The sequence below is a fragment of the Abrus precatorius genome, unplaced genomic scaffold, assembly GCF_003935025.1.
Source record: "Abrus precatorius isolate BTA unplaced genomic scaffold, Abrus_2018 Scaffold6, whole genome shotgun sequence".
Classification (NCBI taxonomy): domain Eukaryota; kingdom Viridiplantae; phylum Streptophyta; class Magnoliopsida; order Fabales; family Fabaceae; genus Abrus; species Abrus precatorius.
This window is the reverse complement of record NW_020874406.1, coordinates 13,774,919-13,798,585: the sequence shown is the minus strand read 5'-3', so window position 1 is coordinate 13,798,585 and position 23,667 is coordinate 13,774,919. Positions and strand designations below refer to the sequence as shown.

General features: G+C 30.1%; 3 protein-coding genes across 3 annotated transcripts; 2 read left to right on the top strand and 1 right to left on the bottom strand.

Annotated features, from left to right (window-relative positions):
- Positions 1–7,079: 7,079 nt before the first annotated feature.
- Positions 7,080–8,159, top strand: LOC113870216 (metalloendoproteinase 1-MMP). Its single transcript, XM_027506811.1, has one exon. The coding sequence runs from the start codon at positions 7,080–7,082 to the stop codon at positions 8,157–8,159; it is 1,080 nt and encodes a 359-aa protein (XP_027362612.1).
- A 1,231-nt stretch (positions 8,160–9,390) lies between these two features.
- On the bottom strand, positions 9,391–11,190 carry LOC113870215 (putative pentatricopeptide repeat-containing protein At5g47460). Its single transcript, XM_027506810.1, has one exon. The coding sequence runs from the start codon at positions 11,188–11,190 to the stop codon at positions 9,391–9,393; it is 1,800 nt and encodes a 599-aa protein (XP_027362611.1).
- A 291-nt stretch (positions 11,191–11,481) lies between these two features.
- On the top strand, positions 11,482–14,821 carry LOC113870214 (WAT1-related protein At5g47470-like). The gene is made up of 9 exons (XM_027506808.1): positions 11,482–11,518; positions 11,811–11,912; positions 12,154–12,328; positions 12,456–12,521; positions 13,156–13,269; positions 13,673–13,916; positions 14,000–14,161; positions 14,447–14,598; positions 14,695–14,821. The coding sequence occupies exons 1-9, from the start codon at positions 11,482–11,484 to the stop codon at positions 14,819–14,821; spliced, it is 1,179 nt and encodes a 392-aa protein (XP_027362609.1).
- Positions 14,822–23,667: the final 8,846 nt, after the last annotated feature.

Here is a 23,667-nt window from a genome sequence, read left to right as displayed (position 1 = left end):
TATAAAATATTTATAATTAGTGCTCAAATAATATTTTAAAAATTATTTATAAAATTATATAAAGATTATTATAATTATTTAATAATACAGATAAAAAGTAAAAAATTATGTAATTAATTTGATAATAAAATATTTATATTTTTATTAATATTAAAATATTTTTTTTTGTAGTAGGTCTGGTTAACAGGTTTCAAGTCAAGCTAGACCACCTAAACAGGTCAAGTCAGGCTAAAAATAAAGCTTTTAATAGATAATAAGTTAGACTCAAGCCTAATAATTATGTTACAGATCTGACTTGTTTAAAGTAAAGTCTGGTCTAACCTACTTTGTTTTTATCTCTAATTAGTATATACTGAATTTATAAAGTAAATATTAAATATCTATTTAATTATTTGAGGATAAGATTAAAATTTTATTTGAACTAAATAAAAAATTTAACCATTTTCTTCTATTCATGAGGATATTTTTATTTTTTTCTCTTTTTTGTCAACATTGTTGTTGAGGAGAACACAAGTTTTCCTGGCCCCAAAAGGGCATGGGTTTTTCTTTTTTACGCACTTCTCAAATTCAGGCTATCTTTTTTTGGTCCATAATCACAGGTTCTTTTTCGGTGGACATAAATTATGATCATATTCTATTTCTAATTTCTAATGGGCTATCGACTTAACAAGGTTTTAGAGAAGTCTTGTATCAGAAAATATGTTTACGCCAAACCAGGTCCAACTACTTGATTGGGCTTTCTTCGTATGGACCTTTTCCCCTGCTTTCTTATCCCTGAACCCAAAGAAAGTTATGTCAAGACCAAACAAAAAAGGGTTTTGTCCTCCAAGAAGAAAATAGCTACTTAAGATTGAAAAAGACTATTAGAATTTGGAACTATTACCCACCATAATTACCATAATCATGCCACTCATTGACGAGGAATCTTTGTGAGGAAAAGGTAAAAGAGAAAAACAAAGGAAAAAAAAAAACTAAGGTTGTACTTAGACAATAAATAAGAGTGAACAAGAACAAATAATTAGAGACTTAGAGTACTAATTATAGATAAATTATTAATTCATAGGTAAAAAATAATTTTTATATGATTAGTGAGAAGAATAGCGGGTGCACATATGGAAATTATGCATTTTTCACAATACTTTTGCTTCGTAATTAAGAAATAGTTGCGAAATCTAACTTTTGTAAGGAGTATATTGCAGAAGAAAATATATATATATTTATAATTATTATTTGATAAATTAATATTTATATAGCAATAAAATATACAAATATGCATGATAAATTATAAAATATAAATATTTATTTTAATCAGTGACAATTAATATATGTTTATATTTCTTTTAAGAATGTCTTGTTTGGAATTTTTATAATTTTTTAAGTTATCAATTGAAATTCAAACAAAGACTTTAATAGCATTATCACATGTGGATGATGTGTGCAATATGAAAAAAATATATTAGTTTTATTAATTTTTATTTATCATTCTAAGACTTTGTTTAAATGTCATTTCTAGAAAAAAGGAAAAAGAAAGAAATGGTTTGTTTGTAACTAGTTATTATTTAAGAATTAATTAAAAATAAAAAATATTTAAAAAATTTCTAATTTCATAACTAATTTACTCTTAATTAATTTTCTTTTTTTGTTAAGTTCTTCCAATTTTTCACTTTCTTTTTTTCTCTCTCTTTCTATGACTTTTTCTCTTACCCTTTCTCATTCTCCCTCTTTCTTTCACCCTCTTTCTCTCATTTTCTTTCTCTCCCTCCCTCTCTTCCTAACACTTGTTAATCTATAATTTAATATTATTATTGATTACAAAATTACTTGGTTAGTTGTTCTATGATTATAGAATATATAATTGGTGCTTTAACTTTTTATGGTGGAATAACTCCAAATCTAAAATGCCTTTAATATGGTTTATTATTTTTTTTCTTCAGTTTGTTTATTAAATCAATAAATTAATAAAAAATATTTTTTAAAAAGTGTAATGTTAATATTAAAAAAATAATAATAAAATTAAAAATAAAAATATTTTAAAAAAATTGTTAATTTTTAGACTGAAAATTTTTGTTAAAATTTCTAAAAGATAAAAATATTAATTTCTAGAGAGATAAAAATATTTAAATTTTATTTTAAAAATATATATAAATAAATATATGAACAAATAATAATATAATTTACATAATTAAAACTCTCAATTATACTTTTATTGTGGTATTAAATATCTAAATAAAAGAAAGATTTAACTTCTTACTCTTTTTTCTATTTCTCTTTTTTATTCTTCAAATACTTTATTCTTTATTTTTCTATTTTTTCTTTTTCTATACTTCCAGCCAAAATCTAACCTGTTTGAGATGAGCTTACCATTCCAATTAAAAAGGCTGATTTTATACATAAAAAGTGAAAAGTTAATTTCAATTTTTTGAAAATGAAGAACAGTGGAAAAAAAAAAGATGCTCCATAATTTTCCAGCAGTGATCAACAAAAGAAACACAATTCTTGGAATTTAATAATTTCACAGTTGAACACTGCAATGTGGCTTTCAAAATCATGGCAGGCCACGCTAAGATGTTCTTCCATTATCTTTCTTCCAATTCATTACATGTTGAGAAATTTTAAATTCTTTCCATTTAGCGGCTATGATTTATTTTTAAATTGAATCTAACAGGCAGCAGCCCACATAAATTACACACGTCATAGTTACGATTTTATTCAATGGATATTATTGTTCTCACATTGCATAGGATATCTTATCTTATTTATGTTTCGCCATGGCTGTTTAAAAAAATGAATTTATCGCTTTTTCTATTTAAAGTAATGGTGGGGGTTATTTTTAATACTTGTCAAGACAATACTTTATCAAAAAGATATATAATGAATTTTATATTTTTTTTTTTACAGAAATTAATCACAAACTATTGGTTGAAAAATAAATGGTTAAGAAAAGATCAACATAAATCAGCAAAGGCAGTAGAGAAACACAGGAATGAAAATGTGCCTTATATTTATTAAATATTAGTAGAAAATATCTATGAATTATAAGATATCAAACGGGCCGGTTTAAATTCATATATGGAATGGTAATACTTGTGCTCGTTTACTTGTATTATAAATTTATTTTAATTATATATATATATCAAAGCTAAATAAGAAAATCTCATATAATCAAAAAGAAAATTATTAATAATATACTTTTTAATGTCTTATTAATTATTAGATAAAATATTTTTTTAAGAACCGAGGTCTATACTTTTGTTAATAAAACTCAAATCAGTTCAATAATAAACTAAATTTCAGTTTAGGTGTATTTATGTCTAAAAATAGTTGTCATTTTCACGTGTATTTTTTTAAATAGAAAATATTTTATTTTAATTTGGTATATATAGAATATTGGTTACGTGTAGAATTCGAGAAAAATCCTTATGCAAATAAAATATCGGATAATATAAAAAAGTGTACAACGTCGTGTACTATATTACACGAGTATTTCATAGATTTCCAATTGTTTTAATATTATCTAGAGAAAATACTTATTGTTAACCATCCAATGTTAAATTTTATAGCTTTAAGCTTCTAAATTAGTGGGGATGGTTGTTCTAATTTAATGAGAAGTTTTGAAATTGAATTATTAAATATGAAGTTGTGTCAAACAGACTGAAAATAAGAGAGCTTTTGTTGCTCATACTAGTAATAGTATCATGGGAATCCAACCAAATTAACTAGATGCACAATGTAATATCTAGATATCAATGATCTTACACAAAACAAAATTTTTTATAATTAATTAGTAAATATATCAAGCATATGAATTATATAAAATTTAAATAAAAGTAAAATACGTAACATGTTATATTAAAATAATATTATTAATTTAAACAAATATATGGTATCAAAGTGTACAAATATAATTTAATGAAGTATCACAATATAATTAGGAATTTTAAGTTTAAATATTTTAGATTGTGATTGTATTAAAAATACAAATAGGAGCCTTTATTATTTTATAATAATTTTACTTCACTCGATTTGAATTATATTTGTATAGGAAATTAGTTCACCCACTTCTGAAGTAAGTTTTGATTATTTATTTTACTACTCGGTGAAAAAATACAGAATCTCAACGCCTTTAATCTTAAATGTGGGTACACAAAATATGCACACACGTCTGTGAATTGATTATGATTCAAGATTTTTTAAAAGAAATAAAGATTGATAGTTATCCTTAATTTAAAAAATATTTGCATTTAAATAAAATATCTTTTCACTTTATAAAGGTATTAAGAGACCAAAAAAAGGAATTTTCTTTATTATTTTCTAAAATATTAATTTTTTTACAATAAATTAAATCTTTTAAAATAAAAATATATTTTTTTTAAAAAAGGAAGATGTTTTAAAATGTAGTTCACTACCTTTTTCTTTCTAATTATATGTTGGTTAATAGTCATGAATGCCAAAAACAATGTTAAATGGTTGATCTTGGAACATGTAATACGATTTAAGAATATTATTTTGTTTAAAACTCTTATCTCAATTAGTTTTAAAAATTGTTAAATGTGTTAGCAATTACAAATATAAAATAGATCTGTGTTGTTCTATTTCCATTATAATGAAAAATAAATTGTTTGCCTTTAGTAACCTTTCAAGGAATTTCATAAGTTTCTTTTGATTAGTTTAGATAACAAAGACAAGCATTATATATACAAAATTTTCATTATAATTCCTTTAAAAAAAATAATGCCACGTGATGATTAAGGTGAAATTAGACCATGATTAAGTATCTAAAAAATACTTGTGTTTAGTGGTGTCATGCATATATTTAAATTATAATTTATTAACAAAAGAAGTCAAATTTAAATATTTATACTTTTTAATAATATTTTAAAATAAAAAATAATTAATTTTATTATATTCATGATTATGTATATCAAATTTTACATAATTTAAATATTTATAGATATATTATCTAAATTTTGACATTTATTTATATTTTTAAATAAATTAATACGATAAAGTATTTATTTATCTTATTTTATTAGAAAATTTCATAAAAACAATTTATTTATTTAATAAAAACCTTAAAACTATAATAAATTATATATATAATCAGGAGACTTACTCTTACCCCGGTTAGACGTGTTATGATTTATAATTATTTTGTTTCTTCGACGCGCTCCACGTAGTTGCATGTTCTTGATTCAGCCAAAAGCTGGTCAGGAAAAATGCAAAAGAACAAACGTGTTTGGTTGAAAAAGTTGAAGGCTCAAAGGCTTTGATTTTGAACGACGACACAGTGGGAATAGAACGTGGTCAACCTTAGATAAATATAGTCAATTCGTAGATCAGAAAGTGAAAGACGAATTTCACAACAGTGATTCGCTCTTCCTCCTCTACTCTGGTTTCTTTTAATAATTAAATATATTTTTTGTTTCTTTTTATCCTTGTTTCTGGCTTCCGTTCCAGGGTTTCAAAGCTTTCGTCACGATGGCAACTATATTAATTCTTTGTTATTGAAATTAAACATTCAATTAGAAAAGTAGGCCCAGAAAGCAACCCCAACCCCAGTGTGCCAAAGAGGGGAAAAGTGGGACCCTCTATTACGATATGACAATAAGGAAAATAAATAATTCATCAAGGGCTAGTAGAATTTCCATCCTCTAGATAACCTAATGGCGTATTGAAAGCGAATACACCGATCACTTGGACCTTAACCGTCCTTATTATATAATAAAACAAGAGCTCAAGTTATGTACAAGAAGCAAAAAACTAGACCATCTCTAATCTTCTAATTCATTTGGTCATCTTCTCAACTTCTTCATTCTGCATGTACCTAACACAACTTTTAAAAAAAAATCCAATATCTATTTGTTACAGTATAATTACTATCATGTTACAAAATCTATTTGACTCGATCCATATTGTAGTTACGATAAGCTGCGTGACCCCGATCATCCTCTGTTGCTATTGGAGCTAACCGTGCATGCCTTGATTGTTCCGTTTATGCTCTACACATACAAGTATTATTCATTATTTGCTTTCAATTATTACTTTTAAAAAAGTGAATATATTTGCTTTAAGAATTTGAAAATCCTTGTCTTAAAATACGGGTATTATGTGGGCTAAAACGAGAGATAGAATTAAGAATAGTAAATGACGAGGACAGGAAATGAAATAGATACCACCTCTTTAGTAGGGAGGACTAGACCTAAAAACAAGTTCTGTTAGTCCAAGTGCAATTGCCTTCGCTTAAAAATTGAATGGTGTTTTTTTGACCGGACTTCCCCCATCGCTTTCTTGTTACCTTCATCAAATTTGAACTTGACTGTGTGAAATTGAACACCCAATACAAAATTTCATTCAGCTAAGTTGTGATTCATGCCATGATTCGGAACTAATGTGTGATCCCGCGTCACATATTAATAATTAATTACAAAATAAATCCATTGAAGAATAGCGTATATAAAAAAAGAGTTTTAATAGAGGAATTTAGTGGAGGAGGCATTATTTGTCATACATTGCGTAGTTATTTCTGAAATATAAAGTCTTTGTCGTATATTTGAAGCTAAAACCCTTCCTCTCCACCAAATTCGGTCAACCAACATAAGTCTAGTTCTTCAACCCAACTAAACTTGAACAAATCATATCTGATTCAGAGTTATTACACATCCATCCCCGTTTCCTTTGCAATTTCCACTAAACAAATCAATCATCACCAACACCAAGCATAGGCGAACAGAATTAAACGGCCAAACTTAAAATATAATTAGATATTAACAGAAACAGTAGTTTACCCACCATCACACTTTAAAAGTCACGATCTCCCATCAAAAAGGGCAGAATCTTCTTATCTTTATCATCCTAATTTACTTCGATCATACCAAAGACAAACTCCATACGCATACATATATATCATATGATTCTAAACTCGCAGTTATGATAATATCGCTAATCACATATTCTGTTTCTCCATAACGTTTCCCTTATTCGAGGTTAATAATTGAGCTTTTCGTTGGTTCCCCCGCAACAACGAGGCTCATAGTCATAATCATAGTCACACCCCAACATAACTGCCATAACTAACAGTTATGTTTCCGTTTTTCAGTTACTTTAACTTCTTCTTCCTCTGTGTGGCCCTCTTCCTTTTGCGCCCTTGCTTTCCCGCCAGGATCGTACCAGAATCCGTAACTGTAATAACCTCCGAATCCGAAACGCACAACGCCACGTGGCACGACTTCTCAAAATTCTTGCACGCCGAGAGAGGTAGCCACGTCAGCGGCATGTCGGAGCTGAAAAAGTACTTTCACCACTTCGGTTACCTCTCTCTGCCCGAAACGACACCGAATTTCACAGACACCTTCGATTCCCAATTCGAGTCCGCCGTCGTCCGTTACCAGACACGGCTCGGCTTGCCCGTCACCGGAAAACTCGACTCTCAGACCATATCCGCGATTGTGGCTCCGAGATGCGGCGTCTCTGATGCCGCGACGCATGGATTACACACCACGCGCCACTTCGCGTACTTCGACGGCAAGCCACGGTGGGTGCGTGATTCTCCGATGATTCTTACGTATGCCTTCTCTCCGTACAACATGATCGACCGGTTGAGCGTCCCGGAAATTCGGGCGGTGTTTGAGCGTTCGTTTGCGCGGTGGGCGTCGGTGATTCCGGTGAGTTTTCAGGAGACGGAGGAGTACGATAAAGCGGATATTAAGATCGGGTTTTACTTGGGTGATCACGGTGACGGAGAACCGTTTGATGGTGTTTTGGGGGTTTTGGCCCATGCGTTCTCCCCTCAGAATGGGAGATTCCATTTGGATGCGGCGGAAACGTGGTCCGTTGATTTTGATCGTGAGGAATCAAGGGTGGCCGTTGATTTGGAATCTGTGGCCACGCACGAGATAGGTCACGTGCTTGGGTTGGGTCATTCATCGGTCAAGGAAGCGGTGATGTACCCGAGCCTGAGTCCCCGAAGGAAGAAGGTCGACTTAAAAATTGATGACGTGGAGGGTGTCCAAGCTCTTTATGGCTCCAACCCCAACTTCACTTTTAGTTCTTTGTTGCAGTCTGAGAATTCCTATAACCACGCTGTTGGATCCCAAACCCGTTTATCTAAATGGACCCTATCATCGGCCCTTGCCTTGTTCATATTATTTTTATGTGCTTAATTTTTTTAATTCCTCATTTATACTCGTATTTTTATTCTTTCATCTTTATATGTGTGTAAAAAACCAAAGGATAGATAGCAAAGCTCAATTGGCAAAGCCCTAAGGATTCATCTTTTATTACATTTTAGATATTTCTTCTTTTTTTTTTTGGGTACAATAGATATTTCTTTAATATGTCGATCTTTTTATTTATTTATTTTTGTGGAAAAGTAAGATGCAACTTTTAGGAGGGAAAGTTGAATGCACTTTTGATTGGATTTGGGAGGAAGCTTACGGGACAAGACCCATGGAAAAGGGCATATGACAAGATTGAGGGAATAAATAAGAGTCCTTTGGGAAACCCATGAAAAAAAAATACAAATTTTTAGTATAGTTGTTTGAAGAGGATAGAATAACATTCCGTAATCCGTGTGTATATGCCTTACCCGACTAGTGGAAGGAGCTGAAGAATCCCTTTGTATTGAAGGTATATATAACTATCACATGGACAAAATAGGTATCAATGTTAACTAACATTCCCTCCCAAGGCTAGCTTCCTACTTGGCACGAAATGAAACTGATCCATTCGCTATCCAAATGGAATGGACCAACTTGACAATGTGGAACAATGCCACATCCATTGGTCAGGGGTCATGAAGATCCAGCACTCCGAGACGGAAACTAATAGCTGAAAAGACACCCACACTCATTTGAATATAAAAATATATAGAATACAATAATACCTAAAATATAATTATATACTTGATTGGAGAGGTCCCCAAGCATTTTAGCTTATATTGTGAATATAATTATAGCTAATTTGGACAACGAATAGACTAGTCTAATAAAAATATGTTTTTTCGGTCCACGTCTAATGATGTTTAGTTATAGAGTAGAAATAGAAACATGCCGAATCACAAAAGGACAGAGACAACTAAAACATGATCCAGTCCATTACAAGACACAATACTACACCCCCGAGATTCAACAGTACTTTTAATCTTTATAAATGCTTAACTAAAAAATAAATATATACATTTTTGTGTTTTTAACGTCTGGATCCAACACGATCCAGTCTGTTACAAGGCCCAATCCTTCGTTTAGTTTATTCTTGGGGGTGTGGTCATCACTCATCAGAACTGTACAACTTTGGGAAATTGCTGGGCGTCTAGTAACATGAAAGACGTAAAGTGAAGCAATTAATGAACAAACGTCTCAACATTTTGGATCGGATATTCAGAAATGCAGTTCTTCATTTCTTATTTAGAAGATCCGAGAGAGACTCTCCTGTACTGTGGGCTAGTGGGGATGGGACAGAACTATCTATTTGTATCCAACTAGAACCCGCTTCTTTTCTAACTCTATTCGTACTCATGAGTCCCCTTATTACATTTACATCTTCCCATCTTCCAAAAGATGCATACATATTAGACATCATCACATAAACATAATCTTCATCCCTCTCCAATTCAATCACCTTAGCAGCTGCACTCTCTGCTACTTTTAAGTCTGCCTGAGTTCCACAAGCACCAAGCAAAGCCCTCCAAACCACTCCACACGACTCAAAACCAAGCTCATGTATCATCCTTTCTGCTCTCCACAACTCTCCTCTTTGCCCCATGACCCGTATCATTGAACAACAATGCTCAACGGATGGTGCAATCTTATATTCATCAATCATGGACTCAAAGTAATGAATTGCAACCTCAAATGGTATTTGATTATGGGAACATGCGGATATAAGGTTAAGGAATGTGATACCATCAGGTTTTATATCTCTTTCCATCTTCATCAACTCGATGATGTGGATAACTTGTGGAAAATCACCATTGCGAGTATAGCAAGATATCATTGCATTCCAGCTTACCAGATTCCTGTTAGGCAGGGCATCGAAGATTAATTCAGCATTCTTTACCTGCCCACATTTTGAATACATGTCAACTAGGGCACTTCCAACAACTATGGATGAATCTAAACCGCACTTTACTACGCAGCAATGAATCAACATCCCCCACGTTAAGGCTGATAGACCAGAAATTCCATTTAAAATGACTGAAAACGTGAACTCATCGATGTGCACATTTCTTGAGTGCATTTTACTGAACATATCCAAAGCCTCCCTAGCTCGATTCCTATTCACAAATCCCGTAATTATGGAATTCCAAGAAGATGAATTTGGACTTGGCATAGTTGACAAAATCTGAATAGCATCTTCCATATTCCCCGCCTGAGCAATGCCATTTATCAACCCATTATATGAGATAGTATCAGGGTTGGGCATAAGGTGCAAAAACTTGCATGCAAGTTCAATGTGTCCGTTTTTTGCACTTGCTGCTATGACTGAATTCCAAGAAATAATGTCCTTTTCAATGGTCTCAGAGAATACTCGAACAGCATGTTCAACAGACCCGCATTTGCCATACATGTCAATCAAACCGTTGGCAACAACAGCGCCATTTTCCATGCCCATTTTCACTATCTTGGAATGAATTGAGCTTCCCAGTTTGATCAGACTCAGATGGGAGCATGCAGCCAAAGCAGACGTGAATGAGAACGCGTCAGCACAAATGTGGGACCTTTCTAGGCGCGTGAAAAAAGACAAAGCTTTTCGATAGTGCCCAGCATGGACATACCCAGATATCAAAGTGTTCCAAGAAACGACGTTCGGTTGAGGAATTTCAACGAACAGTGCGTGGGCATCATTAAAAGAGTGCATTGTAACATAAAATTTGATGAGTGAGGCAGAGACATATATATGGGAAAGATACCCAGAGCGTAAAACATAACTGTGAAGTTGTTGTCCGAATGAGGGACAGTTCAGGTCACTGGCTGCAACAACTAGGTTTACAAGAGCAAAGGAATTCGGTTTAATCCCAGAATTGGCCTCAAATAACGCCAACTCAACGTTGGTTACACCTTGAGCATGGATCTTGAAATCATTGCTTCCAATGCTACGAATTTGGTTCAAAGTAATACTCTGTACTAAGGATGATTGAAATGCAATGGAACGACGCGTCTTCTGGTTCTGTAATTTGGAGAGAAACCTTCGCATGGCTTTCCCAAGGGTGGGTTGGGGGGATGTGTGTCGAAAGGGTGCAATTTTACCGTTGTTTTAGAATTTCCGTTAGATTACATAAATACTTTTATCTTCTTATCATTAATCTTACAGTAGTATTAAAATCCACAAGTTTTATATACTTGAAAAAAAAAAAACGATTTCAAATATTCTCTTAATCACAACGTTATTCTAGAATTTTTGTTAAATTATGAAATTTAATTAAGTGTTCATTTAATTATACGTCCATGCAATGAACGGTGTTGAAGTGAGTTTACTCAGTAGACCATGCAGGCATGCATTTGCCTTGAAGGCAAGCTTAAGAGTATTCTATAAAAAATAATTTATCATTTCTAGAAATATTTATTATCTTATTTTAATAAACTTTTTCATAATTTACTTTATCTTATCAAATTTTATAATTAAATTTATAACAAAAGAACTTAAAGAAATATCTATCGAAATTTCTATTTCATCAGTTAAATAGAAAACAGAAGTATGACCCTTGTCTAATTTTAAGGAAAAAAACTAGATTTAGAAAAAAGAAAATCATTTCAACGTTAACCAATTATCAGTGTTTATATATAGGAAGACCGAACAATATTAAAATAAGTCAGACCACAGAGAGAAAAGGTTGGTAGATACACCAACATCACGAAGGTTGGCCTGGCTCGAAAATGGAATCAAAGATTTGCTAGAGAGGCAAATGCAGGAGCAGAGCAACTTTCATGTGTATTACCATTTCCTGAAACAAGCAAATGCAATTTGGGCTGCAAAACGAACACAATTGAAAAAAATTTGAAATAAGGGTTGTGTGCTCTTAAGACAGGAAAATGCAAAGGAGAATGAAGAGAGGGTAGGATGCAATACGAATATCCTATCTTGATAATAACAAAAATCAAAGAGACATTTTGATAAAAGTTCAATTGTCGGTAGAAAACATGGCGATGGACAAGAGAGTAATGGAAGATATTGCAATAATAGGAGGATTGATAGGAGTCCAATTTGTCTACGCAGGGAACGCTGTGTTGATGGGTTATTCTATGTCATTGGGCTTCAGCTCTCTTACCATTATCGTTTTCACTTCCCTGGCTACGTTCCTTATTCTCTTCCCCATTGCCTTTTGTTTTGAAAGGTCCCTTCTCTTTATTTCCTCCGTCCCTCTAAATGAATTGTAAAAAAGCTATTTTTACTTTCTATATTTTGTTGGGATGATAATTATATGGAGATTAATGTCATAATGTTTTTTTTATGTGTTGCAGGAGTAAGTGGCCCAAGAATTGTAGTCTCAAGTTGATTATGCAAATATCCTTTCTTTCGTTTGGAGGGTAAGAAAATGTCATAACTTTATATTACTTTCCTTTATCAATTATTTTTATTTTCACTAACGTTCCGGTTGAATATCTGGAAAAAATGATAAACAATTGATGATGATATTTTAGGTTTTTGTTCTCGAGTATCGAAGTGTATTCTTCTCAATTCATTTTGTTTTTTTAATTAGGAAGTGGGAAATTATTTTGAGTTGGTAGAATCTTTCATCCCACTACAACATTAAATGAAATCTTTTAATGCATCAAAGAAGTGATTCTTTTGTTTTTTCTCCTTTCCATTATAAATTGTTTAGAGATTCAGCAGTCAATGATAAAGTTAATCAGTGAAATCATACGGTTTGAAATTGAAATGATGTATCCCTAATCGTTATTTATAGAGAAGAAGAAAACTAGTCAAATCACATAACAACCCGTAATTCAATATTTATCGACCTGTAATATTAACAATCCTCTACATTTGCCTCAAAACAAAAAAATCCTCTGTATTTGTGGTTCTGATCCTTGAGATGTTTTTACCCGTCTAGCCGTTTTGCCATTAAGAACTTCACTCCGTGTTTTGTTTCTTCAAATTTCTAAAATTTAATATAAAGTTGATTTATTTTTTTCCATTATCGTGGCCGTTGTTATGCAGACTAGCCTTTCAGTATACATTCCTAAAAGGAATCAATCTAACTTCGCCAGCAATGGGAACTGCAATGCCAAACCTTGCCCCAGGTTTTATCTTCATCATCGCATGGACTTTTGGGTAATCTTACTTTATGTGGGTTTTGAAAATTTTGTTGTAATCCATCCCCTAACGGTGAATGTGGTAAATCATTGCCTAGGATGGTGCACTTACTATTTTAGCTCAAAATAATTTAGGGTTGTGTTGGAAAGGGAAAATGTTATAGTAATACACATTTGAGACAAATAATAATAACAACAATAAGGAATGTGAATAAGACAAAATTAGATGTAATGGTTTAAGTATTTTTAATTTAAATAAGAGTTGAATTTTAAAAATCAATATCAACTTTAAATGTTAATTTTTATTATACTATTATCGAAATAAAATTTTTATTATATATAAAGTGCTTGATATAAATTTTATTCACGTGGTTAGTGCCAGTAGAAGTTCGGTAATGGATTGGAAAATCTAATGTTGACAGGTTAGAGAAAGTCAACTTACGCAATAAGGTTAGTAAAGTAAAAATTTTGGGAACATTGCTGTGTGTCTTGGGCGCTCTCACAATGAGCGTGATGCAAAGCCTTTCTGCTCCTGCAACCAAGAAAGATGCCACAGTTCAATTATCAAGGACACCGTCAGGTTTTACCTTTGACATACACAAAATAATGGGTTGCGTCTATCTCATGGTCTCAGTGTTGATTTTGTCAAGCAGCGTTGTCATGCAGGTGACTTTTGATCAAATAAATAAGAAAAAGGAAACAAAAACCCTCTTAATTTCATAACTAGACAAATATTATTGTTCTTGTAGGCTTTTGCTCTTGGAAATTTTCCTGCACCCATGTCCTTGGGTGCAATAACGTCCTTGTTTGGGGCGCTCATCACTGCATTTGTTCAGTTACTTGGAGATCGCGAACCAAAACTTGGTTCGGCATTGCTCAGTTATGGAAACCTGATTTGCTGTTCCGTGCTGGTAATTTTCACTTGTCTCCTCATTTTATTGGTGATAATGGAATTTCATAATAAATGGGGTGTTTATAAAAGTTTATTAGAATTATACGAAAATAATTTATAATTCTTAGAAGTTAATTTTATTTTAATAAAAAATTTGATTAGTATACTTATATGGTAAATTTTTATTATTGAATGAATGTAGTTTTTTCATTAATGTTTAGCAAAGCGTAAGGTCTATTTATGTAAGTAACTTTTTATTTTGATTGTGATGGGTATTAAAGGCATAAAAATTCTAAATGCACAGGCAGGTGCAGTGAGTGGAATGTGCCTGAGCTTCAACGGGTGGGCACTTAAGAAGAGAGGGCCAGTGTTTGTCTCCATGTTTAACCCCATTGGTACAGTCTGCTCTGTTATTTTCTCGGTAGTTACAACAGGAGACACTATTAATATTGGAAGGTATATTATTATTAAGATTCCTAGCTACTGACTTTGGCAAATTACATTTCCAATTATAGTATCTTTTTCCTCACTACATACAACACTGCATTACAGCCTTGTAGGTATGTTACTCATGTTCACGGGACTCTACTCAGTTCTTTGGGCCAAAGGAAAAGAAGGGCACGCGGATGGAGATGGCTTAGAGAGTGAGTTTGATGCAGAAAGGCCTCTCTTATGTTAATGACAAGTAATATGTAAAATGTACTTATGTCATTACACTAGAAACAAGGAGAATTAACTTTTTAGAAGTTTCGTTAAGCCTGTTTTTAGATAAGAGTAATTTGCTTAAATATGTCAATTTAAGTCCTCATTAAACAACTAATGCGTTTAAATGAGCTTAATATCAATGTGCAACCGGCAATTATCTATTAATGAGATAACGTCACAAAGCAATCCGTTTAAGTGCTTTAAATATAATTAAGTGTGTAAAACAGAAGCACCCACATTTTCAACTTTTTTTTTTGCAGAACCTTGAAATAGCTATCTCCCTTGACGTATTGGTGACAAGGAGCAATCCCAAGAGTACACTGAGAAAAGGTAGAAGACTCTTGGGTTCGAAGCAATGACACATTGACATCATAGTTTTCTTTTCTTTTCTTTTTACTTTTTGTCAAAATACTATTGAAATTAGTTTTTTACAGTTAATCTAAAATTAGATAGCAAATATGCCAATTTCTTCCTTTTTTTTAAGTAAAATAAGAAAAAAGTAAATATCTTTAGCTTTTCTTTTATGATCTTTTAATTCATCTTACTCTCGCCTCATGACGTCTCAATGTTATTGGTAATTTATGAACATATCTTATTCTTTTTAAAATTCACATCTCAAATACTTTTAAACCTATTTTAATAATGTAGTAATTTATATCTCACTGTCTTAACTCTATCTCAACTCGTTATCCTTGTAACGTTATATGTTTATGACGATAAATATTCTCTTTCTTAAAAATTTTAAACTTTTTAGTTATAAAGTACAAAGTTAAAAAAAATAAAATTCAATTGCATCGTGCCTTAAGTTCAATAGAATTTTTTTAATATATTTTTTTCAACACTATTTTTTCTTAATTTATATAATCTCATAATATTATTTATAATTTTGGATTGCATAAATTGCTTTAATTTCCAATAAAATATTAAAGTAAGTTACAGTAAGATAAAAACAAAAAGGGTGAAAGCTAACATGAGTTAGTATATTAGGTAACTCACAAATAAATTAGTAAAATGGCCTATCTAGTAGGTTTTAAAAATTAATTCTTATCAAATTTTGTAGATAAGGGATATAAATCTTTTAAATATTTAAAATAGATCCTTTTTTTAACATAATTCTTTTTAAGGTTAAAAAAGAATGTAATTACTTATTCACAAGAAACCATATCATGTTCTCTTAAATTCACTCCCATCTTTGTTTTTGAAGAAAAATTCAAGAATCATCTTTTAAAATATTATTGTAGAAACTTTGTTTAATTTTTCTTTTCTCTATTTCAATTCTTTTTTTATTTCTCCTCCTTAATAGTATGCAAACCCGATTGTCATATCTACCATAAACCCTAAACTCAAAGAATCATTCTCCTTTTCTATTGTTATACTCTCAATTATCTTAAAAATCATCATTTTTTGTTTGATTAGAATAAGGGTGATGATTAGAAAGATTTTGTTGAACTAGAAATAATGCACAAATTCACTTGGCTGTAAATTTAGCTTAAGCCAGAATTATTCACTTAAGCTAAATTTACACAAAGATGAATATAATTTGTTTGTTAAATTTGCTTAAGCTAACAAATATACACTTAAGCTAATCAAAGACTGAGATGAATTTAAATTTTTCATCAAAATTAGCTTAAGCCAAAACACATGAGTTTAAGCGACTTAAAGACATAAATGAATTTAACACACATTCGCTTAAGCTCATAGATTGTAGCTTAAGTTAATCTAAGACAGAGATAAATCTAATTTGTTCATCAAATTTGCTTAAGCTAACACACATACGCTTAAACTAATCAAAAGATTGAGATGAATTTAAGTTTTTCATCAAAATTAGCTTAAGCCACAACCCATAAGCTTAAGCGAATTAAAGACATATATGAATGTAATACACATTCGTTTAAGCTTATCAATTGTGCCTTAAGCTAATCTAAGATAAAGATTAACTTAAAATACTCGTTATAATTAGCTTAAATGTACAATTTAGCTAAAGCAAATTACAGTTTGGTTAAAGTGATATTTTATTCAAAAATATTAATTATTTTTCTATAAATAAGCTTAAATTCATGTTATGATTAGTAAAAATGACAGTAATAAAATATACTTGGCAAGCACGAAGTTACAAAAATTTTATAAGATATAATAACATTTTATGTTGTCAGCTTTTGAGGTAAGGATATTGTTTAATTAAATTTAATTTTTAATTGCCATACATCTCTTACTTCATGTTAATTTCTAAAAGATTAATCATCTTATTTCTACAAGGTGACATGATTCTAATTTTGTAAAAAGTGTTTAAAATTTGATAATATATAAATAAATACATGGAGAATAATATAAGTAATGTAGCGAAAAGTAACTCATTTCCCAAAGTACTTGGATTAACAAAGGTATCAATAAAGTTAGTTGAATATCAGTACAATGTTTTTACCTTGGATTCAAATTATATTTTTGAAAGTGTTATTTGCTTTTGTTATAGGATTGGATAAAATTTTGTTAGACATAAAACATGAAGGTGAATTTATTTTAAAGATGAAGAAGAAACTGAAGTTGAGGAAACTTGCACTGATGATGCAAATGACACTAATATAAATGATGAAATGCCTAATGTAGATGATAATGATGTGGTAATTAAAATTGATAGCTTGGAAGACATTCTTGAAATCGATCTGAAAAACTTTAGCCCTCACCAAATAAGAAATGTTCATTTCATAAGTTTTGACGTGGTGTACTTGTTTTATACATGGTATGCAAGACTAAATGATTTTTCTGCTAGGAAATACACAATCCTTAGAAATAGTAAACATGAAATTTTACAGCAAACATTTGTTTGTTATAGGCAAGAATTTCATGTGAAGACTTCAACCAATGAGAATAGTGAGTGTCAAAGTAAACCTTTAACGAGGTGTGGTTGCAAAGTAAAATTTAAAGTCTTACTAATAATGGTCTCCTATTCATCAACACAAAACTTTCTCAAATAAGATGCTTTTAGAAGGCCATCAAAAAGACAATTAAATCATCTTACCCAGAAACATTCTCATTCAATTTTATGATGGCTTAGGTCAATCGTACAATGAAAGTATTACTAATAATAGTCTCGCTTATCTTTGAAACATGAAATGATATAGCTTAGTGACAGTTTCCATAATGAATTGGGTGTGAGGTTACACAATTCCAATATTCCAAGGTTGTCCCTGAATTAGCGAAGAACGTGTGTACAGTTTTACAACTTATCATTATCATCTTGCTTAAGCCAAAGTTATTAGCTTAAGCTAAATTCAGACAAATAAATCTAATTTTTTTGTCAAATTTGCTTAAGCTAGTACAAACTCGCTTAAGCTAATAAAAAATTGAGATGAATCTAAATTTTTTATCAAAATTAGCTTAAGCCACAAATCATGAGCTTAAGCTAATTAAAAAACACATATGAATCTAACACACATTCGCTTAAACTTATGAGTTGTGGCTTAAGCTAATCTAAAATAGAGATTAATTTAAAATACTCCTTACAATTAGCTTAAGCGTATAGTTTAGCTAAAGCGAATTACAACCATCCATCTCTTACTTCATATTAATTTCTAAAAGATTAATCACCTTATTTATACAGGGTGACATGATTTAAATTTTGTAAAATGTGTTCAGAAGTTTATAATTAAATAAATGGAGAATAATATGAGCAATGTAACAAGAGGTAGCTTGAACAATAAAATTCTTACTAATAATGGTCTCACTTATCTTTGATTATTTTCTTATAACATGAAATGTCATAGCTTAGTGATGGTTTCCTTAATGAGTTGGGTGTGAGGTTACACAATCTCAATATTCTATGGTTGTTCCTGAATTATCGAAGAAAATATATGCAATTTCGCAACTTACCATTACATTTGTGCTTAAGCTCGTATGTATCTGTTTAAGCGCATATCATTCATAAAGCCTTGAGCATAGGAAACAAATCCACTTCAAGTAGTTCATCTCTGCTTTAGTGATTCATATGTAGCTTACCTCTTTACTCCATTTCAGAACAATGCTTAATTTTTCACATAAGTATAAGCTAATATGTTTCGCATAAATACATATGGTAACTTCAAGGTTTAGTTTAAACTTAGCTTAAGCGTGTTATTTTTCGCTTAAGCATGTGATATTTTTAGCTTAAGCCCAATATTTTTAGTTTTACTTAGAATTTATTCGCTTGAACTCTATTTAATTCACTTACGCTGAACTTAATTTCTTTAAGCTATGTTTATCGCTTAGCTTAAGCTTTAACTTGTTCATTTAAACTAGTATTATAAGCTTAAGCGATACACAATCTGCTTAAGCCGGAGATATAGTAGCTTAAGCGTTATATCTCCAGTTTAAGTGATATATGTTTAGCTTTAACGAAATAGTAAGCCCCTATCATTTAAGTTGTAGTGATTTCGCTTAAGCTATATTGGTTATAATGGAAGTATTTATTTACCTTGATATTCGTTTAAGCTAATATTCATTGTTTAAGCCAAAATTGTACTGTATTTCACAGCTTAAGCTATTTATCTCCCTCTTAAGCAAATTACCTCCAGCAAGTAAATTTTTATCGATAATTTTAGCTTAAGCGAAAAAACACGGCTTAAGCTAAAGTTGCAAAATTTGTGCAATGTAAATCGACCATTATACAGGGAGAACATGAGAAAGATCTAAAAGAATATTGAATAATGTATCAATACAAATGTCATTTTCATGATGAATTGAGATTGTAAGAGTAAATGTAAAAGTATTAAATCATTAACTTCAAAATTTGGGTTTGTGGAGAATCCATAATTATTGTCATTACGTCTCTGATTAGCAATAAGGGGCCATCATCCAACATGCATCTATTTAAGTAATTTCATTCATACCTTATTACCTCTGCCACCCTCACCCTTCTAAGCTCCTTTGCTCTATGCCTTTAGTTAATCTGCTTTGAATAATCATTTTACTCTTCGAAGGTGAGCAAAGTACTTCAAAGGATTAGATGGAAGGAACCTCTGCTAAGAATTGAATACAATAATTTATTTATTTATATCTTTATTTAGCTTTTAAGTGGAAGAGAACTTTCATAGAGTGAGCCCTTCAATTGCAAGCTTTCAATATGCAAAATAAAAGGTTTTGAAGGTCCACAAAAAAAATTATGAAAATTTTTATTAAAGATTAAATGATAAATATGCATAAACTTATATTATTAAGTTTCAAACAAAAGATCTGAACCGTTTATAGATTTTAAAATACATCCAATGGTTTAAAAATGGTTACTCACTCATAAGTTACTTAACATGCTAACTTATGCTAGCCTCCACCTAACAAAAAATATTAAATAAAATTTTATTAAATTTCACAAAATGTAACTATAATTTACTTTAAATACAAATTAAAAAGCTAATAGATAGACAATTTTATTGCATATTACTCTCTAACAACTACGTTAATTTATTAAATTTCTTTAAAGAATCATATTATCACAAACTACTCGAAAGTAATACAAAATTAACCACTTCCATGGTTAAACACACACATACACCACGTCTAGTTTTGCTTCACCCCAACTTGAATTTGTTTCCGTTAATTTGTGTGGCTTTGAGTTTAAGGCGGTTGATTGCAACAATATTAACAAAAATTGAATGCAATTAATTAAGAAAAATCAATATTAATGAACGTTCTTTTCCTAAAACAAAAGGCAAATGTTATTATATTCATTTATTTGCTTTAAGTTCAACTGTACTTTATTGTTATTAGTATTTGCAAGTCTTTGATATTTATAAATTTCATTAATGATTATTTATCTTTGTGTAAATTCTGAATACATGTTTTGACGTAATGAATTAATTTTCTTTATGCGACTGTAATGTAATTAAATATTTTCCATTAATGATCACCTATAATTAATGCATTTTTTTGCCCTCTAGTTTCTATTATACAGTGTATACACGCGTGACACGCACTAAATGTGTTAAAAATGACCTTTAGTTTCTATATTATTATTATTATTATTATTATTATTTAAAATTTTAATTTAAAAAATTAAACTATGTGAAGTTTAATTGAGTCTTTTTCTCTCAAAATCATTTTTTTAAAACATTTTGTTACTATCTGCCTGCTGAAAGCGTAAATAAATGAAATTATTCGTGAACTATTTATGTTTAAATTATCAAATATTGATTTAAATTTATTTTTTAATTGATTAAATCAAGTTATTTTAAATTTTGTAAATTTAACATTTAAATTTTAAACTTTAAATATTTAATTCCACTTATTTACATTTTCATTGCTCACTCTGTTTGCAATAGGAGATTTATTCTAGTCGATGTTATAGGCAGTGGTTGAGGCCAAGCAAGTCTGAGTTGGCTCTATGGTTTATACCCTACACAGAGATTCTTGTAAGTATTTATTTAAACTAGTAGGTTTCTTATATATTGCATGAAAAAATTTTAAAATTTAAATAAAATTATATTAAAATAAAAATATATTTTTATTATTAAAAAATATTATATTAAATAAAAGTAAAGTTTAAAAAATTAAATTAAGATAAAAAGTTTACCAAATAAATTATTTGAGTTAAGATACAACACTATAGTAATACGATACGTCAAAATTTAAAAAACGAATTATACTTATAAATTATATGAAAATGTCAAAATTAAATTTATCTAAAAATCGTTTTTATTTTGATATTTGTATCAAAATTTAGATACAAAATTTTTTAAATAAATTTTAAGCATTATTATTTAAATAAAAGTTTAAATGTTAAAAATAAAATTTCACACAACTTAATAAAAAATTAATTCGAAAAAATACTTTCATTGATCAGTTAAAATCTGAACTTACAATATAGGATTTATTAAAGGTATATTAAGTTAATAAATATCAAAATATGATTGATCAATAATTAAGTGCTATAGATAATTACTACTTTAGTTCGTATTTATTTGTTCATAAATAAAAAATAATTATTTTATTATAATTATTTAGAAAAACTCTGAATACTTGAATATTTGAGTTTGCGAGTGAGCGGTGGAGAGCAGAGACATTGCAGAAAACGAGGCTCTGTCCCACCGTTGATTCAATTACCGACTCATCGTTGCCAAGTCAATTTCATGGACCAACCCATGATACCCAAATTCCCATCCAACTCAGTGGTAGAGGGCTTTATTAATCACTCCTTCCTACCATTCTGGCATTCACCCTTACTCTTCTTATTTCTATTATCTCAGTTACTCCCATAAATACAATTGGAACATTATATTTTTTTCTTTAAGGGGAAAATATTAATTCAGTAATAAAATATTTTCCTTTAATGTTTATTTTATTAAACAATTTATAAGCTTCCAACATCAACACTGCATGGTTACCAATTCAACTGCAAGATTATTGACCCTTACATATTATATTAACAACTAAACTACACAAAGTGTAATTACGGCTGTAGAAATATGATTAATCTATCAATATTTTATAATTTTAGACCACCCTAAATTTTCAAAGCAGTACACGAGTGAAGCAAATAAATGAATTGGTCTTTGACATTTTTTCATCTATACTTACATGCTTCTGATCATTGTCTTCGCAGCTTATTCAAAATTTCCTTTATTTTCAACTCAAATTTCAAATTGATGAAATGTCCATCTAAAATTGCAAATTGCCTTCTCAACCACCGTTTCCAATCCCCCAAAAAAAATCTGCAAATTGATCACTTTGGAATATTCTTATGGTAATCAAATTGTTGTAGAATTTCCGCATGGGCTGCTGACTGACTTTCCAACGCCACCTTCTTAATGTCTTTCTTTACAAGAACTGCACCAATTAAGTTGCCGTCTTAGAAATAACAACATTTTAGATTTTTTATATCTTTTAGAAACATGCACAAATCTCAACTATTTTTATTATCTCATTTCCTAATCCTAATCCTAATCAGAGAAGTCCTGTAATTTTTTGGCATTAGCTGTCACTCTTCAAACATTTACGGGATTTTGGGTAAACTTAAAGCCAATCAAAAAGATGCATTATATATGTAACATCAATTTCTATTTTCTAGTTGACCCACCAACTATCCATCGCTTTCTATCTGTTTATAATACATTTGTGTATATTTTTATCTCAGCACGATCTGCCAAGAGAAATGAAATCCTAACACTTCAGAGCAAAATAAAAATAAACAAACAAAAATATACTTGGCCAAGTTTTATGCTTGCTTCTTCCTTTGATATATATTTGGCTGGCATATTATTCTTCCAAGCAGATAATTTTAGGGAAATTTTCTTTCTTTAAAAGTTTTTTTTATTAAAAATAAATATCTATTTTGATTCTTCAAATACATAAGCATTATCATGCTTAAATGATCACCAAATTTATGTTACTTTCTAAAATCAAACTCGTTGCTAAACATGGAGGACGAATTTGACCTGTTATTTTAAGAGTTTAAATCAATATATCATTTAAAGTGGTTATTATTCCATAAATTAACAATACAAATAAACATATCATTTACTGATAAACAACAAAATGTCAAATGTTAGATTAGTTTTCATTAGTAAATCTTTTGAAGGTCTACAAATAATGTAAAATACCAGTATTTATGTATTGATAATATATATTAATTTTGTACAGTAATAAAATTATTTATTAGTATAATTATATATCACATTGTTAGTACAAATCAAATTACTTTAATTAACAGTTCATTTTTTTGTTTTAAAAAGTCTATATTAAAGGACTTCCAAAATAATATATTAAGCACTTTTAGTCCCCATAATCTAAGTTATCTAACTCACTTGTATACCACTACATCTAACTCATGTTCGTGTTATATAACTTGAATTGGTG

Coding starts and splice junctions, on each gene's coding strand:
- LOC113870216 (XM_027506811.1), top strand. CDS start 7,080: ATGTTTCCGTTTTTCAGTTACTTTAACTTCTTCTTCCTCTGTGTGGCC.
- LOC113870215 (XM_027506810.1), bottom strand. CDS start 11,190: ATGCGAAGGTTTCTCTCCAAATTACAGAACCAGAAGACGCGTCGTTCC.
- LOC113870214 (XM_027506808.1), top strand. CDS start 11,482: ATGCAGGCATGCATTTGCCTTGAAGGCAAGCTTAAGA. Junction 11,913..12,153: donor GAGGCAAATGCAGGAGCAGA/GCAACTTTCATG, acceptor TGGACAAGAGAG/TAATGGAAGATATTGCAATA. Junction 14,599..14,694: donor GACACTATTAATATTGGAAG/GTATATTATTAT, acceptor ACTGCATTACAG/CCTTGTAGGTATGTTACTCA.